This window comes from Biomphalaria glabrata, chromosome 8 (genome assembly GCF_947242115.1).
Source record: "Biomphalaria glabrata chromosome 8, xgBioGlab47.1, whole genome shotgun sequence".
Lineage (NCBI taxonomy): Eukaryota > Metazoa > Mollusca > Gastropoda > Planorbidae > Biomphalaria > Biomphalaria glabrata.
In genome coordinates this window covers 27563283-27585652 of record NC_074718.1, presented here as the reverse complement: position 1 = coordinate 27585652, position 22370 = coordinate 27563283, and the positions used below count along the sequence as shown (strand labels likewise).

General features: G+C 38.0%; 1 protein-coding gene across 1 annotated transcript in view; it reads left to right on the top strand.

Moving 5' to 3' along the window:
• LOC106064134 (uncharacterized) overlaps nucleotides 1-22370 on the top strand; it is a 144917-nt gene that overhangs the window by 57135 nt on the left and 65412 nt on the right. The window contains exon 3 of the mRNA XM_056038904.1: nucleotides 4492-4627. Coding sequence (XP_055894879.1) covers nucleotides 4492-4627 — 136 coding nt within the window. The remainder of the gene's footprint in view (nucleotides 1-4491; nucleotides 4628-22370) is intronic.

The window sequence follows — 22370 nt, the reverse complement described above, 5'->3', positions numbered from 1 at the left end:
ATAATAAAGATTATTATTATTATTATTATTATTATTAAAGAATTTATTCCATATGACGTCAGAGGAAAAAATCCAATACGTCACACGACACGACCTAGGTTAGACTAAAAAATATCATCTATACGAGCAGCTTGTTGAGGGCTCATAGACATTGGTGCACCGAGTGATTTCTTTTAGCATTTCATTTAAAGAATTAACTCCATATGGCGGCAAAGGAAAAAAATTCCATTACTTCACACGGCCTAGTTAGACTAAAAAATGGCTTCTATACGAGCAGCTTCTCGAGGGTTCATAGACATTGGTGCACCGAGTGAGATCTTTTAGCATTTCATTTGATGGGCTAGTTAGACTAAATATGTATATAACATATATATAAAGGGATTAAAGACGCTTTTTTTTTGTTTTGTCTGTCAGTCTGTCTGTCCGTCATGTTAATAGTGAGAAAATCTGATTAAAATGTAATTTCCCTTCCGAAACATTGCATTAGTTTTAAGTTTCTATAATAGATTGTTCCGGATGTTTATGTATTTATAGTGAGATACCGTTAATTAAATTTGTGGGATGGTCTGTTATGAAAATTAGATGTACCATAGCCTTATGGAGAGATTTTCAAACCATACTTTGGTGTTAGGAAGTTGTTTTCCTTAAAAATCGGAACATAATATTAACGATAATAAGATTTTCTAACGTTTTCGCTAGAAAGTTAAATGTAGTGTAAGAGAGAAGTGCGATTTTAAATAAATAGAGTTAAAATATTTTTCATAAAAAATCCGGAACAACCAATTTTCGTATAAGAGAAATTTATTTCTTTATTTATTAGAGGAGGGATTTTAAACATTTCTAAACAAAATCCGGAACATTCTTTACCGATTAAACAATTTTTATTATGTTTCGGCAAGAAAAATAAATGTAAAATAAATTAAAAAGTGATTTTCAATAATTGTTTCTAGTAAATTACTTTCTTATTTTAAAATCCTGAACAGCCTATTGTCGATATTTAAAAAAAAAATAAAGTCATTTGACATAAATTTGTTTTAAGTTAAAAATTCGGAACAGTTGATATGGATAAATAAACTACAGTGACATAGTGTCAAAGAATATAAGTGTAATATTAGTCAATTATGCGATTTCAAACAATCATTTGACATAATTTATTTTTTATAAAACAATATCCGAACAACTTTATAGTTATTGAAATATAAATCAGTATAGATATTTTTATTTAGCATTTATATGCTATTTACATAAAAAAAAACCGGAACAATGTATAAAAGATGATGTGTTTATTGCAACATTTAAGCATGGAAATAAAATCTAATATAAGTTAGAAGAGCAAAAAATATTCGCTAGCATTGATTTGATTTTCACAAAACATCCGGAACAATCTATTATAGATACTTAAAACTATTGCAATATTCCTGAATGAAAAATTAAAGGTTAAATCAGATTTACAATAGCCTTCCTTTAGTGTTATTTCTTAATCTAATCGTGACGGACAGACCGACCAACAGACAAAACGCACAAAAATAAGCTTCTTTTATTCGGATGAGGGGCACTAAACAAAAAATAATAAAATCTGATTTTTTTAAAAAAGTTTAAGGAATTGGTTTAGCACCATAGCATGTTGCGACGTTACGCTACTGCACGAAAGTCGCTGCATAAAGAGTCCATTTAAAAAAAATGTGCGTGACATTTACATACAAAGTGCATTATTAGCCTTTATAAACAATCAGAAATGTTTTCTATTAATTTTAGCAGCTAGTTGACCAGAAAAAACACCTTTAACTATTATTTATATTTGTTGTAAACATTTCTTGTACATTTTATAAACATATTTGATTTAGTGATACTGAAAATACACAAAATTTGTCCATCTTTGTTAGCATATTGTAACATTGCCTCCCTTACATTTGCGTAATTGTTTTAAATTGGTGTATTTTTATGAAAAAATCGCTTGCATAATTAATTTTATAAAACCAAAAGTAGCCGTTGCACCTAAACTTTTCAAGCCGCATTTAATGGTGGAATAATATTTTTCATATCTCTTCTAGTTTTCGAGATCTGAGTGTGACAGACGGACAGACGGACATTTTGCACAAACCTAATAGCGGCTTTTTCCCCTTACGGGGGCCGCTAAAAAGCATTGGCTTGTCTGATGGGGTGGAAGGCGATTGCATGTATCGCCCCTCCCACCTGGTACAATCCTTTTTCATTTTTTATTTACTAATCACAAATTTGAGATTAGAGTGTGGTGCAACATAATATACAAATACGTAGCTTATATTATATAGATATTTAACTAATTTTGTTCACAAACTATGATTTCTCCATAGAAATAGGACCGCCACCCCCCCCCCCCCACTCAGAAGGCTAGAGTGGAGAGGGCAGTACATGCAATCCCCCCCCCCCCTTACCCCACCTAATCGGCCAAGATACCAGAAGGGGAGCGACATAATATAAAATGTATATATTAATTCAGCTAACTTTGTTCACAAACTATGATTTCTCCATAAAAGTAGGACGCCCCCCCCCCCAACTCAAAGTGTTTAGGTGGGAAGGGCAGTAGAGGTATTCGCCCTCCAACCCAATCGGCCAATTTGGGGAACGACATAATATAAAGATCGGTTAAAATATCAATAACAATTTTAAATCATATAGATATTTAAAGATTCTGTAAATGATTCTGTTAGCAAGCTTTGATTTCTACAAATAAATAAACTTTCGAGTGGGTGGGGGGCGGGATTGATACCATCCCCCCCCCCTCCTGACCCCACCTAATCGGGCAACATACTAGAAAAAGGGGGGGGGGGGCGAAATAATCTAAAAATATGTTGAGATATAAATAATTCGTATATATTAATATCATAAGTCATAAATTCGTAAACAAATTGTTTGAATTCTGTACCAAAATTCGTCCGTCCCCTCGTATCGGGGGGGGGGGGGGGTGTCGATGGCAAGCGTATTTGGCCTCTCGACCACGCTCCCCACATGGGAACTAGAACTCAAAAAACATTTCTTTATCTATTTGAAACTCCGTTAACTCGTTTCATTCTGTTGAAAAATGTGTACAAACATTGACTTTTAATTCGTTTTGGAGACTTCTAACCGAGTCAAACGTAATAAGATGATTAAAAAGCTTCTCTACTTGCATTGGAATGTCTTTTGGTCAATGTACCGATACATTCAGATGACTCAATTGTTTTGTTATACATTGTATTCCTCTTATTGGGGGAGTGGGTCCACCAATATATTCTTGAACCCGGGCCTACGGGTATCTTGCTAAGCCACTGCTGATGCTATCAAGCCCTCTCAGTCCTCAGGAGATCATGAAGCCGCTAAAGATTAAATCCGTAGGATTCCCTTTTTTTTTAGTGACATGCGTGTCAGAAAATTCAACAAAAATAATTCTATAAGTTTGAATCACGCCCGACATTAACGTTGCGTCCCTGAAACAGAATATTCACAAGCCTATTGTCTATGGGCAAACATTTGGAAGAACGGAACAGAAAATGAAATAAAACTTTTGGTGGTCCATAATTATTTTATTGAGAAATACAGAAATTTAGTATCAGAATTAAGCATATCACAATTGAACTAAAAACTAACTAACTAAAAAGTAACGACGGATGAAGCTATGAGTGTTTAGATAATACATCTTCTTAATTTGGGTCAGCTTCGGACGAAGTTATTATAAAACGTTAACTGAGTAGATTTTTTTTTTAAAGTACTCACTCACGCACTCATCTTAAGTAACGTTTTTTTATTCGCCATTTAATCAAATGTTTTAGGAACATGTTTGAATACAATTAGAATAAAAGGACGTTCCCCTCTTAGGCAATCTCCGTGCATCTGTTTCTGTGACCCACCCGTTGACGAGGGTGTTATGTGGCCAGCACAACTGCCTTTACTTTTCCCCAACTAATGTAAGGTACCCATTAGAGTGGGGTGGACTCAAGGAGTGTTCTATAAAGTATACCAAAACCATGAAACAACAAATTTGAGTGAATCATAGACATTAAAAGTCCCAACATTACTCCTATGGTTCATCTTCTATTGAAAACGTAAATTCTTACATTGTGAATGAAATTTGTTCTTTTAAATTATTGTTTCAAAACATGTGGCGGGCCGGATTAAACCTTTCCGGGGCCGACTTGGTCCGCGGGCAGTAGTTTGCCCATCACTGGTCTACTAGATAAGTCTAGAAAATTCAGTTAAATTCTAGTTAAAGTCTAGAAAATTCTAGTTAAATTCAGAGCGCATGGCGTCAAACACTTTTTTTTTTACCTTTCTTAGTAACACTAATAAATGACGTCACAGACTAGTTGTTATTCTTTTATGCCAACAACACTCGTGAATATGTCACTTGGAAATTACGACTTGGATCGTGTGATGTCATTGGACTCTAAATGTCATTCAAAACTGAAATTTGATTTGTTTCGTTGGTAAGTTCCAGATATTTGAACTGCTCAATTATTTTCTTTCTTTGCTTAGGATTAGGAAATGCTAACACAGACGACGGACATGCGGCAAGCAAAAGTACAATTTTCAACCTGGGCTCCACGGCCAAAGCCTTCGTTCCATATGTATTGGCGGAGCTTATGAACGGGGCTGACAACTCTCTGGCCAAGTAAGTGCTCTGTGTGTGTGTGTCATTGTGTAAACGCGTGTGGGTGCTAGCTTGTGCAATTCCGTGCTGGTGAATTGTGGCCCTTGAGTGAATGCAACATTTGAGCTCAATGAAAACCACTCTGATTTCACATTGTTTGCATTTGTTTCTCATGAAGCACTTAGGGCCTACATGCAGCGGCGTCGCTAAGGGGTACTAGGGTGCGGACATCATAAAGGACACTTATAGTAGCAGACGCCAAACAGAAAAGTGGAAAGGAAAACTTGTTTTTTTTTTCAAAAGCATTTTTAGTTGGGTTGGAAATGATGCTATAACACACTATCATCTAACCTGGCCGGACCGGGTGACGCAATACCTGCACGAGCAACTGGATCCAAAAATAATGTATTCAACAGCCTCGTTTAAAATTCTCTTTCTCAATATCAGTGTGTACGTGTTTCTGTGAGTATGGATGTGTGAGTACGTGTTTCTGTGAGTATGGATGTGTGAGTACGTGTTTCCGTGAGTATGGATGTGTGAGTACGTGTTTCTGTGAGTATGGATGTGTGAGTACGTGTTTCTGTGAGTATGGATGTGTGAGTACGTGTTTCTGTGAGTATGGATGTGTGAGTACGTGTTTCCGTGAGTATGGATGTGTGAGTACGTGTTTCTGTGAGTATGGATGTGTGAGTACGTGTTTCTGTGAGTATGGATGTGTGAGTACGTGTTTCTGTGAGTATGGATGTGTGACTACGTGTTTCTGTGAGTATGGATGTGTGAGTACGTGTTTCTGTGAGTATGGATGTGTGAGTACGTGTTTCGTGAGTCTGGATGTGTGACTACGTGTTTCTGTGAGTATGGATGTGTGAGTACGTGTTTCTGTGAGTATGGATGTGTGAGTACGTGTTTCTGTGAGTATGGATGTGTGAGTACGTGTTTCGTGAGTCTGGATGTGTGACTACGTGTTTCTGTGAGTATGGATGTGTGAGTACGTGTTTCCGTGAGTATGGATGTGTGTGTACGTGTTTCTGTGAGTATGGATGTGTGAGTACGTGTTTCTGTGAGTATGGATGTGTGAGTACGTGTTTCTGTGAGTATGGATGTGTGAGTACGTGTTTCCGTGATTATGGATGTGTGAGTACGTGTTTCCGTGAGTATGGATGTGTGAGTATGTGTTTCTGTGAATCTGGATGTGTGAGTATGTGTTTCTGTGAGTATGGATGTGTGAGTATGTGTTTCTGTGAGTATGGATGTGTGAGTACGTGTTTCTGTGAGTCTGGATGTGTGTGTACGTGTTTCTGTGAGTATGGATGTGTGAGTACGTGTTTCCGTGAGTATGGATGTGTGAGTACGTGTTTCTGTGAGTATGGATGTGTGTGTATGTGTTTCTGTGAGTATGGATGTGTGTGTATGTGTTTCTGTGAGTATGGATGTGTGAGTACGTGTTTCCGTGAGTATGGATGTGTGAGTACGTGTTTCTGTGAGTATGGATGTGTGTGTATGTGTTTCTGTGAGTATGGATGTGTGAGTACGTGTTTCCGTGAGTATGGATGTGTGAGTACGTGTTTCTGTGAGTATGGATGTGTGTGTACGTGTTTCTGTGAGTATGGATGTGTGAGTACGTGTTTCTGTGAGTATGGATGTGTGAGTACGTGTTTCTGTGAGTATGGATGTGTGTGTACGTGTTTCGTGAGTATGGATGTGTGTGTATGTGTTTCTGTGAGTATGGATGTGTGAGTATGTGTTTCTGTGAGTATGGATGTGTGTGTACGTGTTTCGTGAGTATGGATGTGTGAGTATGTGTTTCCGTGAGTATGGATGTGTGAGTACGTGTTTCCGTGAGTATGGATGTGTGTGTATGTGTTTCTGTGAGTATGGATGTGTGAGTACGTGTTTCTGTGAGTATGGATGTGTGTGTATGTGTTTCTGTGAGTATGGATGTGTGAGTACGTGTTTCTGTGAGTATGGATGTGTGTGTATGTGTTTCTGTGAGTATGGATGTGTGTTTATGTGTTTCCGTGAGTATGGATGTGTGAGTACGTGTTTCTGTGAGTATGGATGTGTGTGTATGTGTTTCTGTGAGTATGGATGTGTGAGTACGTGTTTCCGTGAGTATGGATGTGTGAGTACGTGTTTCTGTGAGTATGGATGTGTGTGTACGTGTTTCTGTGAGTATGGATGTGTGAGTACGTGTTTCTGTGAGTATGGATGTGTGAGTACGTGTTTCTGTGAGTATGGATGTGTGTGTACGTGTTTCGTGAGTATGGATGTGTGTGTATGTGTTTCTGTGAGTATGGATGTGTGAGTATGTGTTTCTGTGAGTATGGATGTGTGTGTACGTGTTTCGTGAGTATGGATGTGTGAGTATGTGTTTCCGTGAGTATGGATGTGTGAGTACGTGTTTCCGTGAGTATGGATGTGTGTGTATGTGTTTCTGTGAGTATGGATGTGTGAGTACGTGTTTCTGTGAGTATGGATGTGTGTGTATGTGTTTCTGTGAGTATGGATGTGTGAGTACGTGTTTCTGTGAGTATGGATGTGTGTGTATGTGTTTCTGTGAGTATGGATGTGTGTTTATGTGTTTCTGTGAGTATGGATGTGTGAGTACGTGTTTCTGTGAGTATGGATGTGTGAGTATGTGTTTCTGTGAGTATGGATGTGTGTGTATGTGTTTCTGTGAGTATGGATGTGTGAGTATGTGTTTCTGTGAGTATGGATGTGTGTGTATGTGTTTCTGTGAGTATGGATGTGTGAGTACGTGTTTCTGTGAGTATGGATGTGTGAGTACGTGTTTCTGTGAGTATGGATGTGTGAGTACGTGTTTCTGTGAGTATGGATGTGTGAGTACGTGTTTCTGTGAGTATGGATGTGTGAGTACGTGTTTCTGTGAGTATGGATGTGTGTGTATGTGTTTCTATGAGTATGGATGTGTGAGTACGTGTTTCTGTGAGTATGGATGTGTGTGTATGTGTTTCTGTGAGTATGGATGTGTGTGTATGTGTTTCTGTGAGTATGGATGTGTGAGTACGTGTTTCTGTGAGTATGGATGTGTGAGTATGTGTTTCTGTGAGTATGGATGTGTGTGTATGTGTTTCTGTGAGTATGGATGTGTGAGTATGTGTTTCTGTGAGTATGGATGTGTGTGTATGTGTTTCTGTGAGTATGGATGTGTGAGTACGTGTTTCTGTGAGTATGGATGTGTGAGTACGTGTTTCTGTGAGTATGGATGTGTGAGTACGTGTTTCTGTGAGTATGGATGTGTGAGTACGTGTTTCTGTGAGTATGGATGTGTGAGTACGTGTTTCTGTGAGTATGGATGTGTGTGTATGTGTTTCTATGAGTATGGATGTGTGAGTACGTGTTTCTGTGAGTATGGATGTGTGTGTATGTGTTTCTGTGAGTATGGATGTGTGTGTATGTGTTTCTGTGAGTATGGATGTGTGAGTACGTGTTTCTGTGAGTATGGATGTGTGAGTATGTGTTTCTGTGAGTATGGATGTGTGAGTACGTGTTTCTGTGAGTATGGATGTGTGTGTATGTGTTTCTGTGAGTATGGATGTGTGTGTATGTGTTTCTGTGAGTATGGATGTGTGAGTACGTGTTTCTGTGAGTATGGATGTGTGAGTATGTGTTTCTGTGAGTATGGATGTGTGTGTATGTGTTTCTGTGAGTATGGATGTGTGAGTATGTGTTTCTGTGAGTATGGATGTGTGAGTACGTGTTTCTGTGAGTATGGATGTGTGAGTACGTGTTTCGTGAGTCTGGATGTGTGACTACGTGTTTCTGTGAGTATGGATGTGTGAGTACGTGTTTCGTGAGTCTGGATGTGTGAGTACGTGTTTCCGTGAGTATGGATGTGTGAGTATGTGTTTCTGTGAATCTGGATGTGTGAGTATGTGTTTCTGTGAGTATGGATGTGTGAGTATGTGTTTCTGTGAGTATGGATGTGTGAGTACGTGTTTCTGTGAGTCTGGATGTGTGTGTACGTGTTTCTGTGAGTATGGATGTGTGAGTACGTGTTTCCGTGAGTATGGATGTGTGAGTACGTGTTTCTGTGAGTATGGATGTGTGTGTATGTGTTTCTGTGAGTATGGATGTGTGTGTATGTGTTTCTGTGAGTATGGATGTGTGAGTACGTGTTTCCGTGAGTATGGATGTGTGAGTACGTGTTTCTGTGAGTATGGATGTGTGTGTATGTGTTTCTGTGAGTATGGATGTGTGAGTACGTGTTTCCGTGAGTATGGATGTGTGAGTACGTGTTTCTGTGAGTATGGATGTGTGTGTACGTGTTTCTGTGAGTATGGATGTGTGAGTACGTGTTTCTGTGAGTATGGATGTGTGAGTACGTGTTTCTGTGAGTATGGATGTGTGTGTACGTGTTTCGTGAGTATGGATGTGTGTGTATGTGTTTCTGTGAGTATGGATGTGTGAGTATGTGTTTCTGTGAGTATGGATGTGTGTGTACGTGTTTCGTGAGTATGGATGTGTGAGTATGTGTTTCCGTGAGTATGGATGTGTGAGTACGTGTTTCCGTGAGTATGGATGTGTGTGTATGTGTTTCTGTGAGTATGGATGTGTGAGTACGTGTTTCTGTGAGTATGGATGTGTGTGTATGTGTTTCTGTGAGTATGGATGTGTGAGTACGTGTTTCTGTGAGTATGGATGTGTGTGTATGTGTTTCTGTGAGTATGGATGTGTGTTTATGTGTTTCTGTGAGTATGGATGTGTGAGTACGTGTTTCTGTGAGTATGGATGTGTGAGTATGTGTTTCTGTGAGTATGGATGTGTGTGTATGTGTTTCTGTGAGTATGGATGTGTGAGTATGTGTTTCTGTGAGTATGGATGTGTGTGTATGTGTTTCTGTGAGTATGGATGTGTGAGTACGTGTTTCTGTGAGTATGGATGTGTGAGTACGTGTTTCTGTGAGTATGGATGTGTGAGTACGTGTTTCTGTGAGTATGGATGTGTGAGTACGTGTTTCTGTGAGTATGGATGTGTGAGTACGTGTTTCTGTGAGTATGGATGTGTGTGTATGTGTTTCTATGAGTATGGATGTGTGAGTACGTGTTTCTGTGAGTATGGATGTGTGTGTATGTGTTTCTGTGAGTATGGATGTGTGTGTATGTGTTTCTGTGAGTATGGATGTGTGAGTACGTGTTTCTGTGAGTATGGATGTGTGAGTATGTGTTTCTGTGAGTATGGATGTGTGAGTACGTGTTTCTGTGAGTATGGATGTGTGTGTATGTGTTTCTGTGAGTATGGATGTGTGTGTATGTGTTTCTGTGAGTATGGATGTGTGAGTACGTGTTTCTGTGAGTATGGATGTGTGAGTATGTGTTTCTGTGAGTATGGATGTGTGTGTATGTGTTTCTGTGAGTATGGATGTGTGAGTATGTGTTTCTGTGAGTATGGATGTGTGAGTACGTGTTTCTGTGAGTATGGATGTGTGAGTACGTGTTTCGTGAGTCTGGATGTGTGACTACGTGTTTCTGTGAGTATGGATGTGTGAGTACGTGTTTCGTGAGTCTGGATGTGTGACTACGTGTTTCTGTGAGTATGGATGTGTGTGTATGTGTTTCTGTGAGTATGGATGTGTGAGTACGTGTTTCCGTGAGTATGGATGTGTGAGTACGTGTTTCTGTGAGTATGGATGTGTGAGTACGTGTTTCTGTGAGTATGGATGTGTGTGTATGTGTTTCTGTGAGTATGGATGTGTGAGTACGTGTTTCCGTGAGTATGGATGTGTGAGTACGTGTTTCTGTGAGTATGGATGTGTGAGTATGTGTTTCCGTGAGTATGGATGTGTGTGTACGTGTTTCGTGAGTATGGATGTGTGAGTACGTGTTTATGTGAGTATGGATGTGTGAGTACGTGTTTCCGTGAGTATGGATGTGTGTGTACGTGTTTCTGTGAGTATGGATGTGTGAGTACGTGTTTCTGTGAGTATGGATGTGTGAGTACGTGTTTCGTGAGTATGGATGTGTGTGTACGTGTTTCTGTGAGTATGGATGTGTGTGTACGTGTTTCTGTGAGTATGGATGTGTGTGTACGTGTTTCGTGAGTATGAATGTGTGTGTACGTGTTTCCGTGAGTATGGATGTGTGAGTACGTGTTTCTGTGAGTATGGATGTGTGAGTACGTGTTTCGTGAGTATGGATGTGTGAGTACTTGTTTCCGTGAGTATGGATGTGTGAGTACGTGTTTATGTGAGTATGGATGTGTGAGTACGTGTTTCCGTGAGTATGGATGTGTGTGTACGTGTTTCTGTGAGTATGGATGTGTGAGTACGTGTTTCTGTGAGTATGGATGTGTGAGTACGTGTTTCGTGAGTATGGATGTGTGTGTACGTGTTTCTGTGAGTATGGATGTGTGTGTACGTGTTTCTGTGAGTATGGATGTGTGTGTACGTGTTTCGTGAGTATGAATGTGTGTGTACGTGTTTCCGTGAGTATGGATGTGTGAGTACGTGTTTCTGTGAGTATGGATGTGTGAGTACGTGTTTCGTGAGTATGGATGTGTGAGTACTTGTTTCCGTGAGTATGGATGTGTGAGTACATGTTCGTATCGACTGTCGTGATATTATACGATATGTGTATGAGTTGTGTGTTATGGTATCTTAAAAATGTATCACACAGAAGAGTGGAAAAACGGCTCTTATTAGACGAAATAGATTTGCAGACATTTACATCAATGTAGAGTTGAGTTTTTAATGTTACGGTTTCATAACGTCACCAGTGTTTGAATTACAGGCTGAACTGAAGTATAAGGAATTCGTTATTGGTCGGTTATAAAAGTTTCTGGACTGTTGTAGTGTCTACTCATTCAGCCATGTCCTCTGATGTCGACTTTATTCTAATCACTTCATGCGTGATACCCTCCCACACACGGTGATGTTCAGACTTTTGACATATTATCCGAGAAAAGGAGGGGGGGTGGGGAATAATCTACAATATGTATAGAGCCTGTGGTGTTATAACTTTTTGATTGAAAATATATATATTGTTACGAATCTCACTATCCAGGCTCTCTGCAAACTGCACCATACACCACCAACTTAAAGAACTTGACAACTCAGGGCTCCAAAGTAACGTAACACTTTAATGGTTGAATAAATAACAGCCAATACTGTACAATTGGCAGCACGTAACACAAGACTGTACAAATTTCTCTCCGATAACACCGTACCGCCGTATCAACTCTTGCACTGGCCTCTCCGTCTCGTTCCGGGCTTGCACTGGGTTCAACAGTTCAGGACTGACTTCACACACTAGGCTCGTTGTGTCGGACTCGATCACAGACCAAGATCAAGACGCCGTTCGTCTCAACTGTACTTGACAGTACTCCGCACTGAACCGTCGTAATGCTCCGTACAGAACCACACCGTTGAACTGTGCTGTAGTCGACCGTGTTCTGAATTCCTGTCGTGAACCTGCCTTCTGAACCGTCTTGACTGCGTCACCTCTGCGCTTATATAGGGGCCCTACTGGCCTTCTCGAACCGGACAGAACGCCGCTAGACGTTTCTAGGTGGTCAGATGACTACAACTCTCGTGACGCTCCTGAGCTCTGTTCACGTCGGCGATCCTTCCCGAACTGCCGTCGATCCTTCCCGAACCGCCGTGTTGACACTCGTCTCGGCTGATCGTCGTAACTCGTCACGGTTGACCGCTTGTCTAGTGCTGGCCTGGGGCGATTATCGTCGGCTGACTACACACACACCACTACCCCCATCTGTGCCACCACCAGGTTTATAACAATATATATACATAGGGGTCTATTCTGTTTTCTGACATGGTGAAAGTGATATTGATTAGGGCACTAGATGAAATGTTTACCAAGTAAAAAAAAATACGTCTAAGAATGTCTGGTCTAATAGTAGACGCCATATTTACATTTTTAATATTGTCTTTTTAATACTACTACTCCTAGGGTCAAAGCTCGATATTGATTAGGGAACTAGATGAAATGTTTACCAAGTAAAAAAAAATACGTCTAAGAATGTCTGGTCTAATAGTAGACGCCATATTTACATTTTTAATATTGTCTTTTTAATACTACTGCTCCTAGGGTCAAAGTTCATGCATGGTTAAGACGCTCCCCGTGAGAAGACTCCCCTTTCATCCCAGCCAATCAATATCCACCTTGGGTCGCCATCGCCCAAGAACATTTTTATCACGTGACGTGGCTACTAATTATAGATCCGTTTTCTTGTTAAAGAATTAAAACAAAACAAAAATACATTAATGCGTGGGTAGCCATCCTTTGTGTGTCTTTGTCTGAATCATGGCTATTTCAGTCGCTGTAGAATTAGTAGAATTACGGAACTAATAGAAGGAAACATGAGGTCTCAAAGTTACACACGTAAAGAAACAAATCCAAAGAAGTTCGTAACAAGAAATTTCGTATTTCCATAGTTGTTTGGGTTTAAAAATCTAGATACGTTGTCCCAATAATGTATAATTGATCAATTAGGGTCTACACTTGTTAGACATCCAATAATAATAAGGCTATGTCTTCGACTTCGAAGATTAAGGAGGAGTGCAGTATTTCACGTGCGCAGACCCAGTAGCGACCTCCATGTTTTTCCAAAACTGATGCAGACAAAGCCGTAATCTACACTGGGATTCCATGTAATTTCGTCGTCTGCGCCAAATTTTCGGTAAGTGCTTTTCTTTGGGCCGCAAATGTGTGTCCCGCCACGTCAGCGGGATCTCACCAGCTCTTTCAGAGGACAACATATGCCTGTTGTTTTCATCTAAGCCAGTGATGGCAAAATGGCGCCTGAGTTGATCTTCAAGAACATAACGACTGCTCTCCAGATATCAGTTTAACCTTTTCGTTTTTAAATGATAGTGATAATGGTTGATTGTAGGTAACGGCTAGTGATGGGAACTAAACTAAATTTTTTTAGTTAAACTAAAACTAAGTTTGAACTAAAAAAAAGTAATTAAACTTTTAGTTAATCACAAATTGAAAAAAATAGTTAAACTAAACTAAGAAACTTTAGTTAAACTTTTACAAACTATTTTGACCTTTTTTAAGGACGAAACAGCCAAACATGAAAAATATAAAGCACAACCAATCTCTTTAGCAAAATGTAATAAACATTTATTTGTGCACATGAAACAAGATTTAAATGTCTTTATGGGATAGATGTAGATCTTAATAGAATCACTAGAATTAGAATACTATTATAGAAAGAAATTAGAAGTAATTGTCCAAGTTCTAATATAAGTTACCTTTAGAAGTAATGATAAAACTGCACTCTAACTAACTCGACCTAGATTCTAGAATATTCTGGATCTAGATCTAATATCTTCTGCAAACGAAATGATCAGAAACATAATCTGGATCTAGAATTAAATCTAGCTACTAGACCTAGATCAAATAATTAATATTTTAATCAAAAAATAATCTAAGAAATACTAGTTAGGCCTACTACTACTACTACTAGATCTAAAATCTAGATAGAGTCTCTAGTAGATATCTTAGTAACTCTAGATCTAGCTAGAGATTTTAGATTATTATAATTATGATAATTATGATTATAACTAGATATGGGTATTTATGTCTGTATACTCTATTTTTATAGTAGTTAATACTAGATCTAGTTACTAAGTAGATATAAGTAAGTATAATTATAATAGAAGTAGATGTAGATCTAGTCTAGAACTCTAGATTTAGTTAATTTAGTATTAGATCTAGAAATAGTATAGTGACGACTATTATTAGTTAGTTAGATACAGTTAGTCTAGTATTATAATCATTATAGATCTATCATCTATGCATCTTAGGTCTTAGTATAAAAAGTAATTAGATATAATATATCTAGATATAATAATCAAATCTAGACTCTAATTCTAGAATAGTAGAATCTCTAAACTAATAGTTCTAGTCTAGTAAAGTAAAGTAATATAGATTTCAATTAATAGATCTATATTATTGACTTATAATTTTAAATTTACATCTAGATCTAAGACTACTAAGAGTTAGACTCTACTTAAGACTAAGAGACTAAAATAATTAAATATAGACTATTATGACTATAGATCTAATAGTAGTAATAGACTAATTCTAATACTAATAGACTAGACGTCACTAGACTCTAACTCTAGATCTATCTACTAGTAAAAAGTTTTAAAATAAAATAGAAAGAGTCGACATTTCTTTTAGATCTATAGTAAAGCAAAATTCTTTGTCTGCAGCTATACAGGAACACACTGGTGTTTAAAAAAAAAAAGCAACAAAATGTAGATCAATAGAAGCAAGGAATTATCAGGATTTATCAAGCAGCGAAACTTGCTAGAATATAATGAACACGTTTATTTTTCTCGCCATTCAAATACATTGAATTGGCGGGAATAGCGACCATTATAGGGTAAAGGTCAAAAGGCTTTCTAGTGACCAGTGCACCCTCTAGTTATTTCTCCTCTCTATTACTTATTACATATATTCTCCAAATTACATAGATCTAAATATTTATTGGTATGTCTGTTAAAAAGTTTGTAAAATTTGTAATTAAACTTTTTAGTTTGTAACTAAAAAAAATTAATTAGGCTAAACTAGGATTTTAACTAAACTTTTTTTTTTTAATTAAACTTTGGCCTTAACTAATTTTTTTTAAACTAAAAGTTAGCAACTTTTTAGTTAACTTTTGCCCATCACTAGTAACGGCTCGATCTATGTAACACTACTCCTTTAAGTTTTATATATACATTTGAGCTCGATTAGCTTCTGTACAGGATTTGTATAAGTTTCGGTTTAGTGATGATGAAACAAAACAAAAAAAAAAAGATGAAATGAAAAGATAAAGTCACGTGGTGTTTCCTATGTCCTACTTGCTGCTACTTGAAGTCTAACCAAAAATAGTTTTGTTTCTAAACACACTTCACCGTTGTACCAGTGTGTACGTTGACATTAGAGTCTATACTGGCTTGATGAGTGATGTGATAATGTTATAAATAGATGGGTTCTTGGTGACGATTTGATAATTTGATGACGATTTGGAGAGTCCATTAAAATAACTTTTAAGTGTATCATGTTAATATCACATCAACATTTTAGTCACAAAGTCTTCAAAATCTCGAGATCCTAAAACGCTTTCTCCTGTGAATTTCATTCAAACTTTTAAATAAATAATCTTATCCTTGAAATGTCAACAATTCTATTTATTTTCCCATTTTGTCATTGGCCATTACAAGATTTAGTAGTCTAGATGTCTCTAAGCGTATTTAGTTTCTGGGACATGCCTTCAAACTCTCCTGGTTTAGTAGGTAGCTGCGTGGGTGGATGAGTCGCATCTAACCAGCATCAACTTCTCTCGCAGACAAGAATTCTGATTGACAAAGAATGTGAATCGAGTGATTCATTAGTCGAGCTGGCATCACATTTCATTCACAACTTTTTGGTTAAAGCGCCTTCCAATCGTGCCTGGGATTGTTGATTCTACGCTGGGCCATCCCTTGGTCCACATTCTCCTGACCGCCGTACGTTTGGTTGTGGCCTGACTAACTACTGCTTTCTCATCATCACCACACTAGGCACATGCACCGAACACTCACTCAAGCACACATACACGCATAAGACTCCCACACAGAATCACACTCTCACATCACACACACACACTCACTGTCTTGCACCTGTCTTTGCTGAAGAACTTCAGGCGATCAATATCTCCTGATTTCTTTACACCGAATCCCTGATGTTAGATAAAAGAATGATCAAAGCTATCTACATTCAGAGTTGATTATACTATAAGGCACCAACGACCTGATTTTATTGCTCATTTTAATGGTCTCCAACTAGCACGGGGGGGGGGGGTCTTGATTACTTACCAACAGGCGGGTCACGGACCGTAACATGGCCAAAAACTTATTGAGTGATATAAAACTGGGACTATGCAGCTTTATCATGGACTGTGGTCAAACCTCAGATAGTCCCAGTTCACAGGACGTTGTTTGTACATCAATTGCTCATTTTATTGCTTTTTGTTCACATCAAAGACTAAATCTGTTTCACTTGGTCTGAAACTTGTTTCTTCGTTGTTTTTGTTTTTTTGTGTTTGCTTTTTTTTTTTCTTTGGCTGGACAGTTTATAGTTTTAAATTGTTTATAATTACACTCTTGGGTATTCAGTCCAACAACTGTAGCTCTCTATATGCTATATTACAAGTCCCAGAAGGCTAAAAGTATTGTAATATATAATTGTAATACATTTAGAAGATTCATTGAAATGTTTTCTCAAGTTGACAAATTATGACAAAACTTCGCAGCCGACAATCTCAAGGGACATTGGAGGAAATAAATGATACATTAATGTGTGAAAATTCTGTTCCATCATGAGCAAGGTTGGTTACGGCTCTTGTTTGGGCTATGGTTCGGACTGTGGTTAAGGCTCTTGTTTGGGCTAGGGTTGGGACTGTGGCTAAGGCTCTTGTTTGGGCTAGGGTTGGGACTGTGGCTAAGGCTCTTGTTTGGGCTAGGGTTCGGACTGTGGCTAAGGCTCTTGTTTGGGCTAGGGTTGGGACTGTGGCTAAGGCTCTTGTTTGGGCTATGGTTGGGACTGTGGTTAAGGCTCTTGTTAGGGTACGGTTTGGACTCTGGTTAACACGGCTAAATGATTTTAAACTAGAAAGTGATGTGCACGCATTTACTATAATCTACAGTAGAGCTTTCTTTTTAAATCGGTTTATTCAGATTAACCTTTAACTTACAATAATACACAAGACAAACTTGTTAACGGCTCAACGTCCAGACCATACAACACTGTCAGGCAATCAAGGTTATCTAGCTGTTGTATATAGTTCATGATCATTGGCACTGTTACTTTTGCTCTTCTTTGTAATGTTCCCTCCTCAGTTCATGAATTATAAATTGTGTATGGGCCAACTGGGAGTGTTTGACAGAGTGTGGGGTGTGTGTGAGAGTGTGAGAGAGATAAAGGGAGAGAGGGACATATCTGAGCTGAAGATATTAACGTTGCATGATGACCGCACACGTTTTAAGTAGCCATTGTTTGACTCAACTAGAAAGCACATCCAACAAGGCATCCACAAGTGTCGAGCTGGTACGTCTAGTCCATCAAGGGGGAATTCTTTCTACACACTCTAGTCACACTATGAATCACTCATATACACAAAAAAGTTATCCCTCAGACATATTGACCTTAAAGAAGATTGAACATGTCATTCTGACCGAGTGTTGAAGAAACCATTTGGAAAGATGCCGACATTTCTTTTATCCAGCCCTGGCTCTAGGGCATAAAACTCTGACGCCATCAGGTCATAAAAAAATTCTTCATTACCACCGAGATAATGGTTTACAATCTGGGATACTTATAGTGTTAAATCATACATAGATCAAGATCAGAAGTGAATTGACTGAGATGTGTATAATAGACCTATTATGTAGGCCCTATCTCTGATATTACTTGTCTTCGAGTCCAAAGATAAAGGAGGAGTGCAGTCACGTGACTTAGCAGACCTAGTTGTCTACTCAACATGAAACTCTGACAAAACTGTTGTCTGTCTGTTGTCTGTCTGTTGTCTGTCTGTTGTCAATCTAAGTTATCATCTCGCCGACTTCTCAATATTTTCTGTAATACCTACATTTCACAAGTATTAGCCTTTTATTAACTGGCAATAATCAGTTTAGGATTATAAAAAGTGTCACCTGAAGAAGACAACATATTAAATTATATTCTTATTATAATTTCACATTAACGATAGCATAGTAATGTCCTTACAGTCGATATTTTAAAGTCAAGATTGTATGTTTGTTAAAGTAGGTAGTCTAGCTCTACACCTAGACCCTGATCAACATTGGGTCCGGAAACGAGCCACTCTTCACTAAACTATTCAGCTAGCAGTGTTTCCAGTGGCGTACCTAGGGATTTTGAGGCTCCGGGGAGTGGGGGCTTGACCTTTTTCTGCATTTTGACATTAGACATCATGGCATGAGATAGTGAACTTAATAAATAGGCCAATACAAGTATAAATTCCAATTGGTGCAGCATAAAAGTATTTTTTTAAAATCATTATGACTCCTTTAATGAATAACATCGTTGTTTATTGGCGAGATAATGCAAAGCTGAGAAATCTCAATTATATCGCCTTATGTTTTACGTTCTATGTGCAGCAAGGGCATCTATAACATTATCTAGATTAATGCTGTCTAGTATTTTTGACTCCACGTGAATAGCAAGATTACATGCCATGGCGTTTTATTTAATGTTTAATGTAAAAAAATTTAGAACATCCATTTGGGGGCGGGCTTTTGACTTTGGCCCTCCCACTCCCCAACACCCTAGCTAGGGTGCTGAGTGTCCCGTGGCACTGTCATCACATTTTAAGTCTAGCACTGATGTCACATTTTAAGTCTAGCACTGATGTCACATTTTAAGTCTAGCACTGATATCACATTTTAAGTCTAGCACTGATGTCACATTTTAAGTCTAGCACTGATGTCACATTTTAAGTCTAGCACTGATGTCACATTTTAAGTCTAGCACTGATGTCACATTTTAAGTCTAGCACTGATATCACATTTTAAGTCTAGCACTGATGTCACATTTTAAGTCTAGCACTGATGTCACATTTTAAGTCTAGCACTGATGTCACATTTTAAGTCTAGCACTGATATCACATTTTAAGTCTAGCACTGATGTCACATTTTAATTCTAGCACTGATGTCACATTTTAAGTCTAGCACTGATGTCACATTTTAAGTCTAGCACTGATGTCACATTTTAAGTCTAGCATTGATGTCACATTTTAAGTCTAGCACTGATGTCACATTTTAAGTCTAGCACTGATGTCACATTTTAAGTCTAGCACTGATATCACATTTTAAGTCTAGCACTGGTATCACATTTTAAGTCTAGCACAGTCAGCACTGATATCACATTGTAAGTCTTGTTGTGGAGAATATTAGATTTGTGGACATTTTAATTTTGCGAAGCTCTATAATTACGTTTTGACGTTTGTCTAGAATGAACTTTTCTTGGATTTGTAAGTGTAAAGAGCAAGATCGTTTCCAAGGCATCAGGAAGGTCATTAGGAAGGTCATTAGGAATGCAATCTGGATAAAACGTCATAACAAATGAGGCCGATTTTTTAAATTTCAGCAAACATCAACATTTTTTTTAAAAGCATATTAACTAAAATCATCAGTACCTGCACTATTTTTATGATCATTTTCAATGACAACACTTTAACATATTGACAACTGAACTGTAGTGTCATGTAGACCTCAGCTGCGTCTGTAACAAATGATAGAGGAAGAAGTATATCAAATGTTTCATTAAAACTTTGTGTAATCGTTCCAAATGTAATAAGAACAAAATTATGGACAACCCATTACCAAATTAATTAACCTATTTAACCAAATTATTAGACCTCTTCCAAATTAATTAAACCATTACTGATTAGTAATCAAAAGGTTGTCTAATACGCTTTCAGTACTTGAGTATTAGAGACATTGTGTTTTTGTTGTATAGGATAGAATCCAAAATCAAGAATGATTCTTTTCCCCTTTTATTAATGATTTAGCTAAATGTTCTTTTTAACAAGCAAAATTAAAATAAAAAGTCTTTCTTAAAAAAACAACAACAAAGCTTATATAAGAAAAAACTGCACATTTACAGCCACATATCTCAATACTGTAAGATTTTCTCTATATCAAACAAAATAAATTAATCACCTCTAATTTATTAATTAATTGGATAATTTTCTTATTGCTTCATATTTTGTTAGGCACATTGATGTTTCAACTTGATCCCAGAAAGGGAAGTGGGAGAAATAACGTGTACAAAATGTCTACCAGGTAGACAGACAGACAGACAGACGGAGTGAGTTGATATTCGCTTTGTAAAAAAAACAATGTTTACAGACATGGAATGACCAAAAAAAATTGTTTTACCGTAAGCCTATTTATAACGAAATCACTCAGCATCATGGATCCAGTTATTATAAATGTAATCTAAGTTTTTTAGGACACTGTAAAACTTCAGTTATTGAAATATTTTGTTTCGATTTGAGAAATTGTTGAATAACTATAGCGTTTAAAAGCCGTTTGATTTAACAACATAGCTATGTAACGAACATAGGTGTCTCTTGTTTCAAGATAGTGTTATGTCTATAGTATTTGGTTGTACCAGTGTATTTGTGTAGAGCGTCAAAGTTCACCTTGCCATCTGACAGCCCAGGGCGGTATGCTTTGCTGCCCTCTATCGGAAAGAATATGAATGTCTGTAATGTTCCAGCAGACCCCAACTCTCCAGGTACTGACAAAGTGTGGCACGTCTATTTATAGTTCTGTTTAGTCTGCTGTTCTAAAAATAGATGTATTGTATGCGATGACCATCCCGCGTGATTCTATGACAAACATCCATGGTGCAACATCTGCGAACTGGGGACAGACTTTCTACATTGATTATGAAATTAGCTTTTGTAAAATGATTTTTTTGGGGGGGCTTAACACTACAAGCTACAAATGTACATTGTATCCGGCCTTTGTTATCACTCGCTAACTTGTTTTTTAGTAACTCTTGTGTCATTGAACTATTTGCAGCCATGGTGTCAGTGAAACACTCAATTTCATTACATTATTAGCAGCCATGGCTATTAGCAGCCAGTGACTCATTCAAATCTCACGAAACTATTATCTCCTCTGAGGACCGTCTCCAAACTTAGTTCCATAGCGTGTGAATGCTAAAAGATGAAACATCCTGGAAGTGACTAGGCAAGTGCAGCTGCAAATGAATCCAGCTACCTGCTGGGCCAGCCTTAGGCATAGGCAAACTAGGAAGCCACTTAGGCCCTCTGATTGGTGGAGGCCTCGCATAGGACACAAAGTATTTGCGAAACATGGATCAAATGTCAAACCTAGAGAACCCTATGACTTGATAGAGAACCCTATGACTTGATAGAGAACCCAATGACTTGATAGAGAACCATATGACTTGATAGAGAACCCTATGACTTGATAGAGAACCCTATGACTTGATAGAGAACCCTATGACTTGATAGAGAACCCTGTGACTTGATAGAGAACCCTGTGACTTGATACGGAACCCTATGACTTGATAGAGAACCCTATGACTTGATAGAGAACCCAATGACTTGATAGAGAACCCTGTGACTTGATAGAGAACCCTGTGACTTGATAGAGAACCCTGTGACTTGATAGAGAACCCTTTGACTTGATAGAGAACCCTGTGACTTGATAGAGAACCCTGTGACTTGATAGAGAACCCTGTGACTTGATAGAGAACCCTGTGACGATAGAGAACCCTATGACTTGATAGAGAACCTTATGACTTGATAGAGAACCCTATGACTTGATAGAGAACCTTATGACTTGATAGAGAACCCTATGACTTTATAGAGAACCCTATGACTTGATAGAGAACCCTATGACTTGATAGAGAACCCTATGACTTGATAGAGAACTCTATGACTTGATAGAGAACCATATGAAATGATAGAGAACCCTATGACTTGATAGAGAACCCTATGACTTGATAGAGAACCGTATGACTTGATAGAGAACCCAATGACTTGATAGAGAACCCTATGACTTGATAGAGAACCCTATGACTTGATAGAGAACCCAATGACTTTATATCTACTAGCCTAGCTCTAAAACTCATGTTACGATTCAATTTATTTCGCGAATGCTTAGATCTATTTGTTAGACTCCATATGTTAGATTAGAAGACCATTCTTTCTTCCTTTTGGTGAAATGCGGAAACGCTATTTCTAGTCT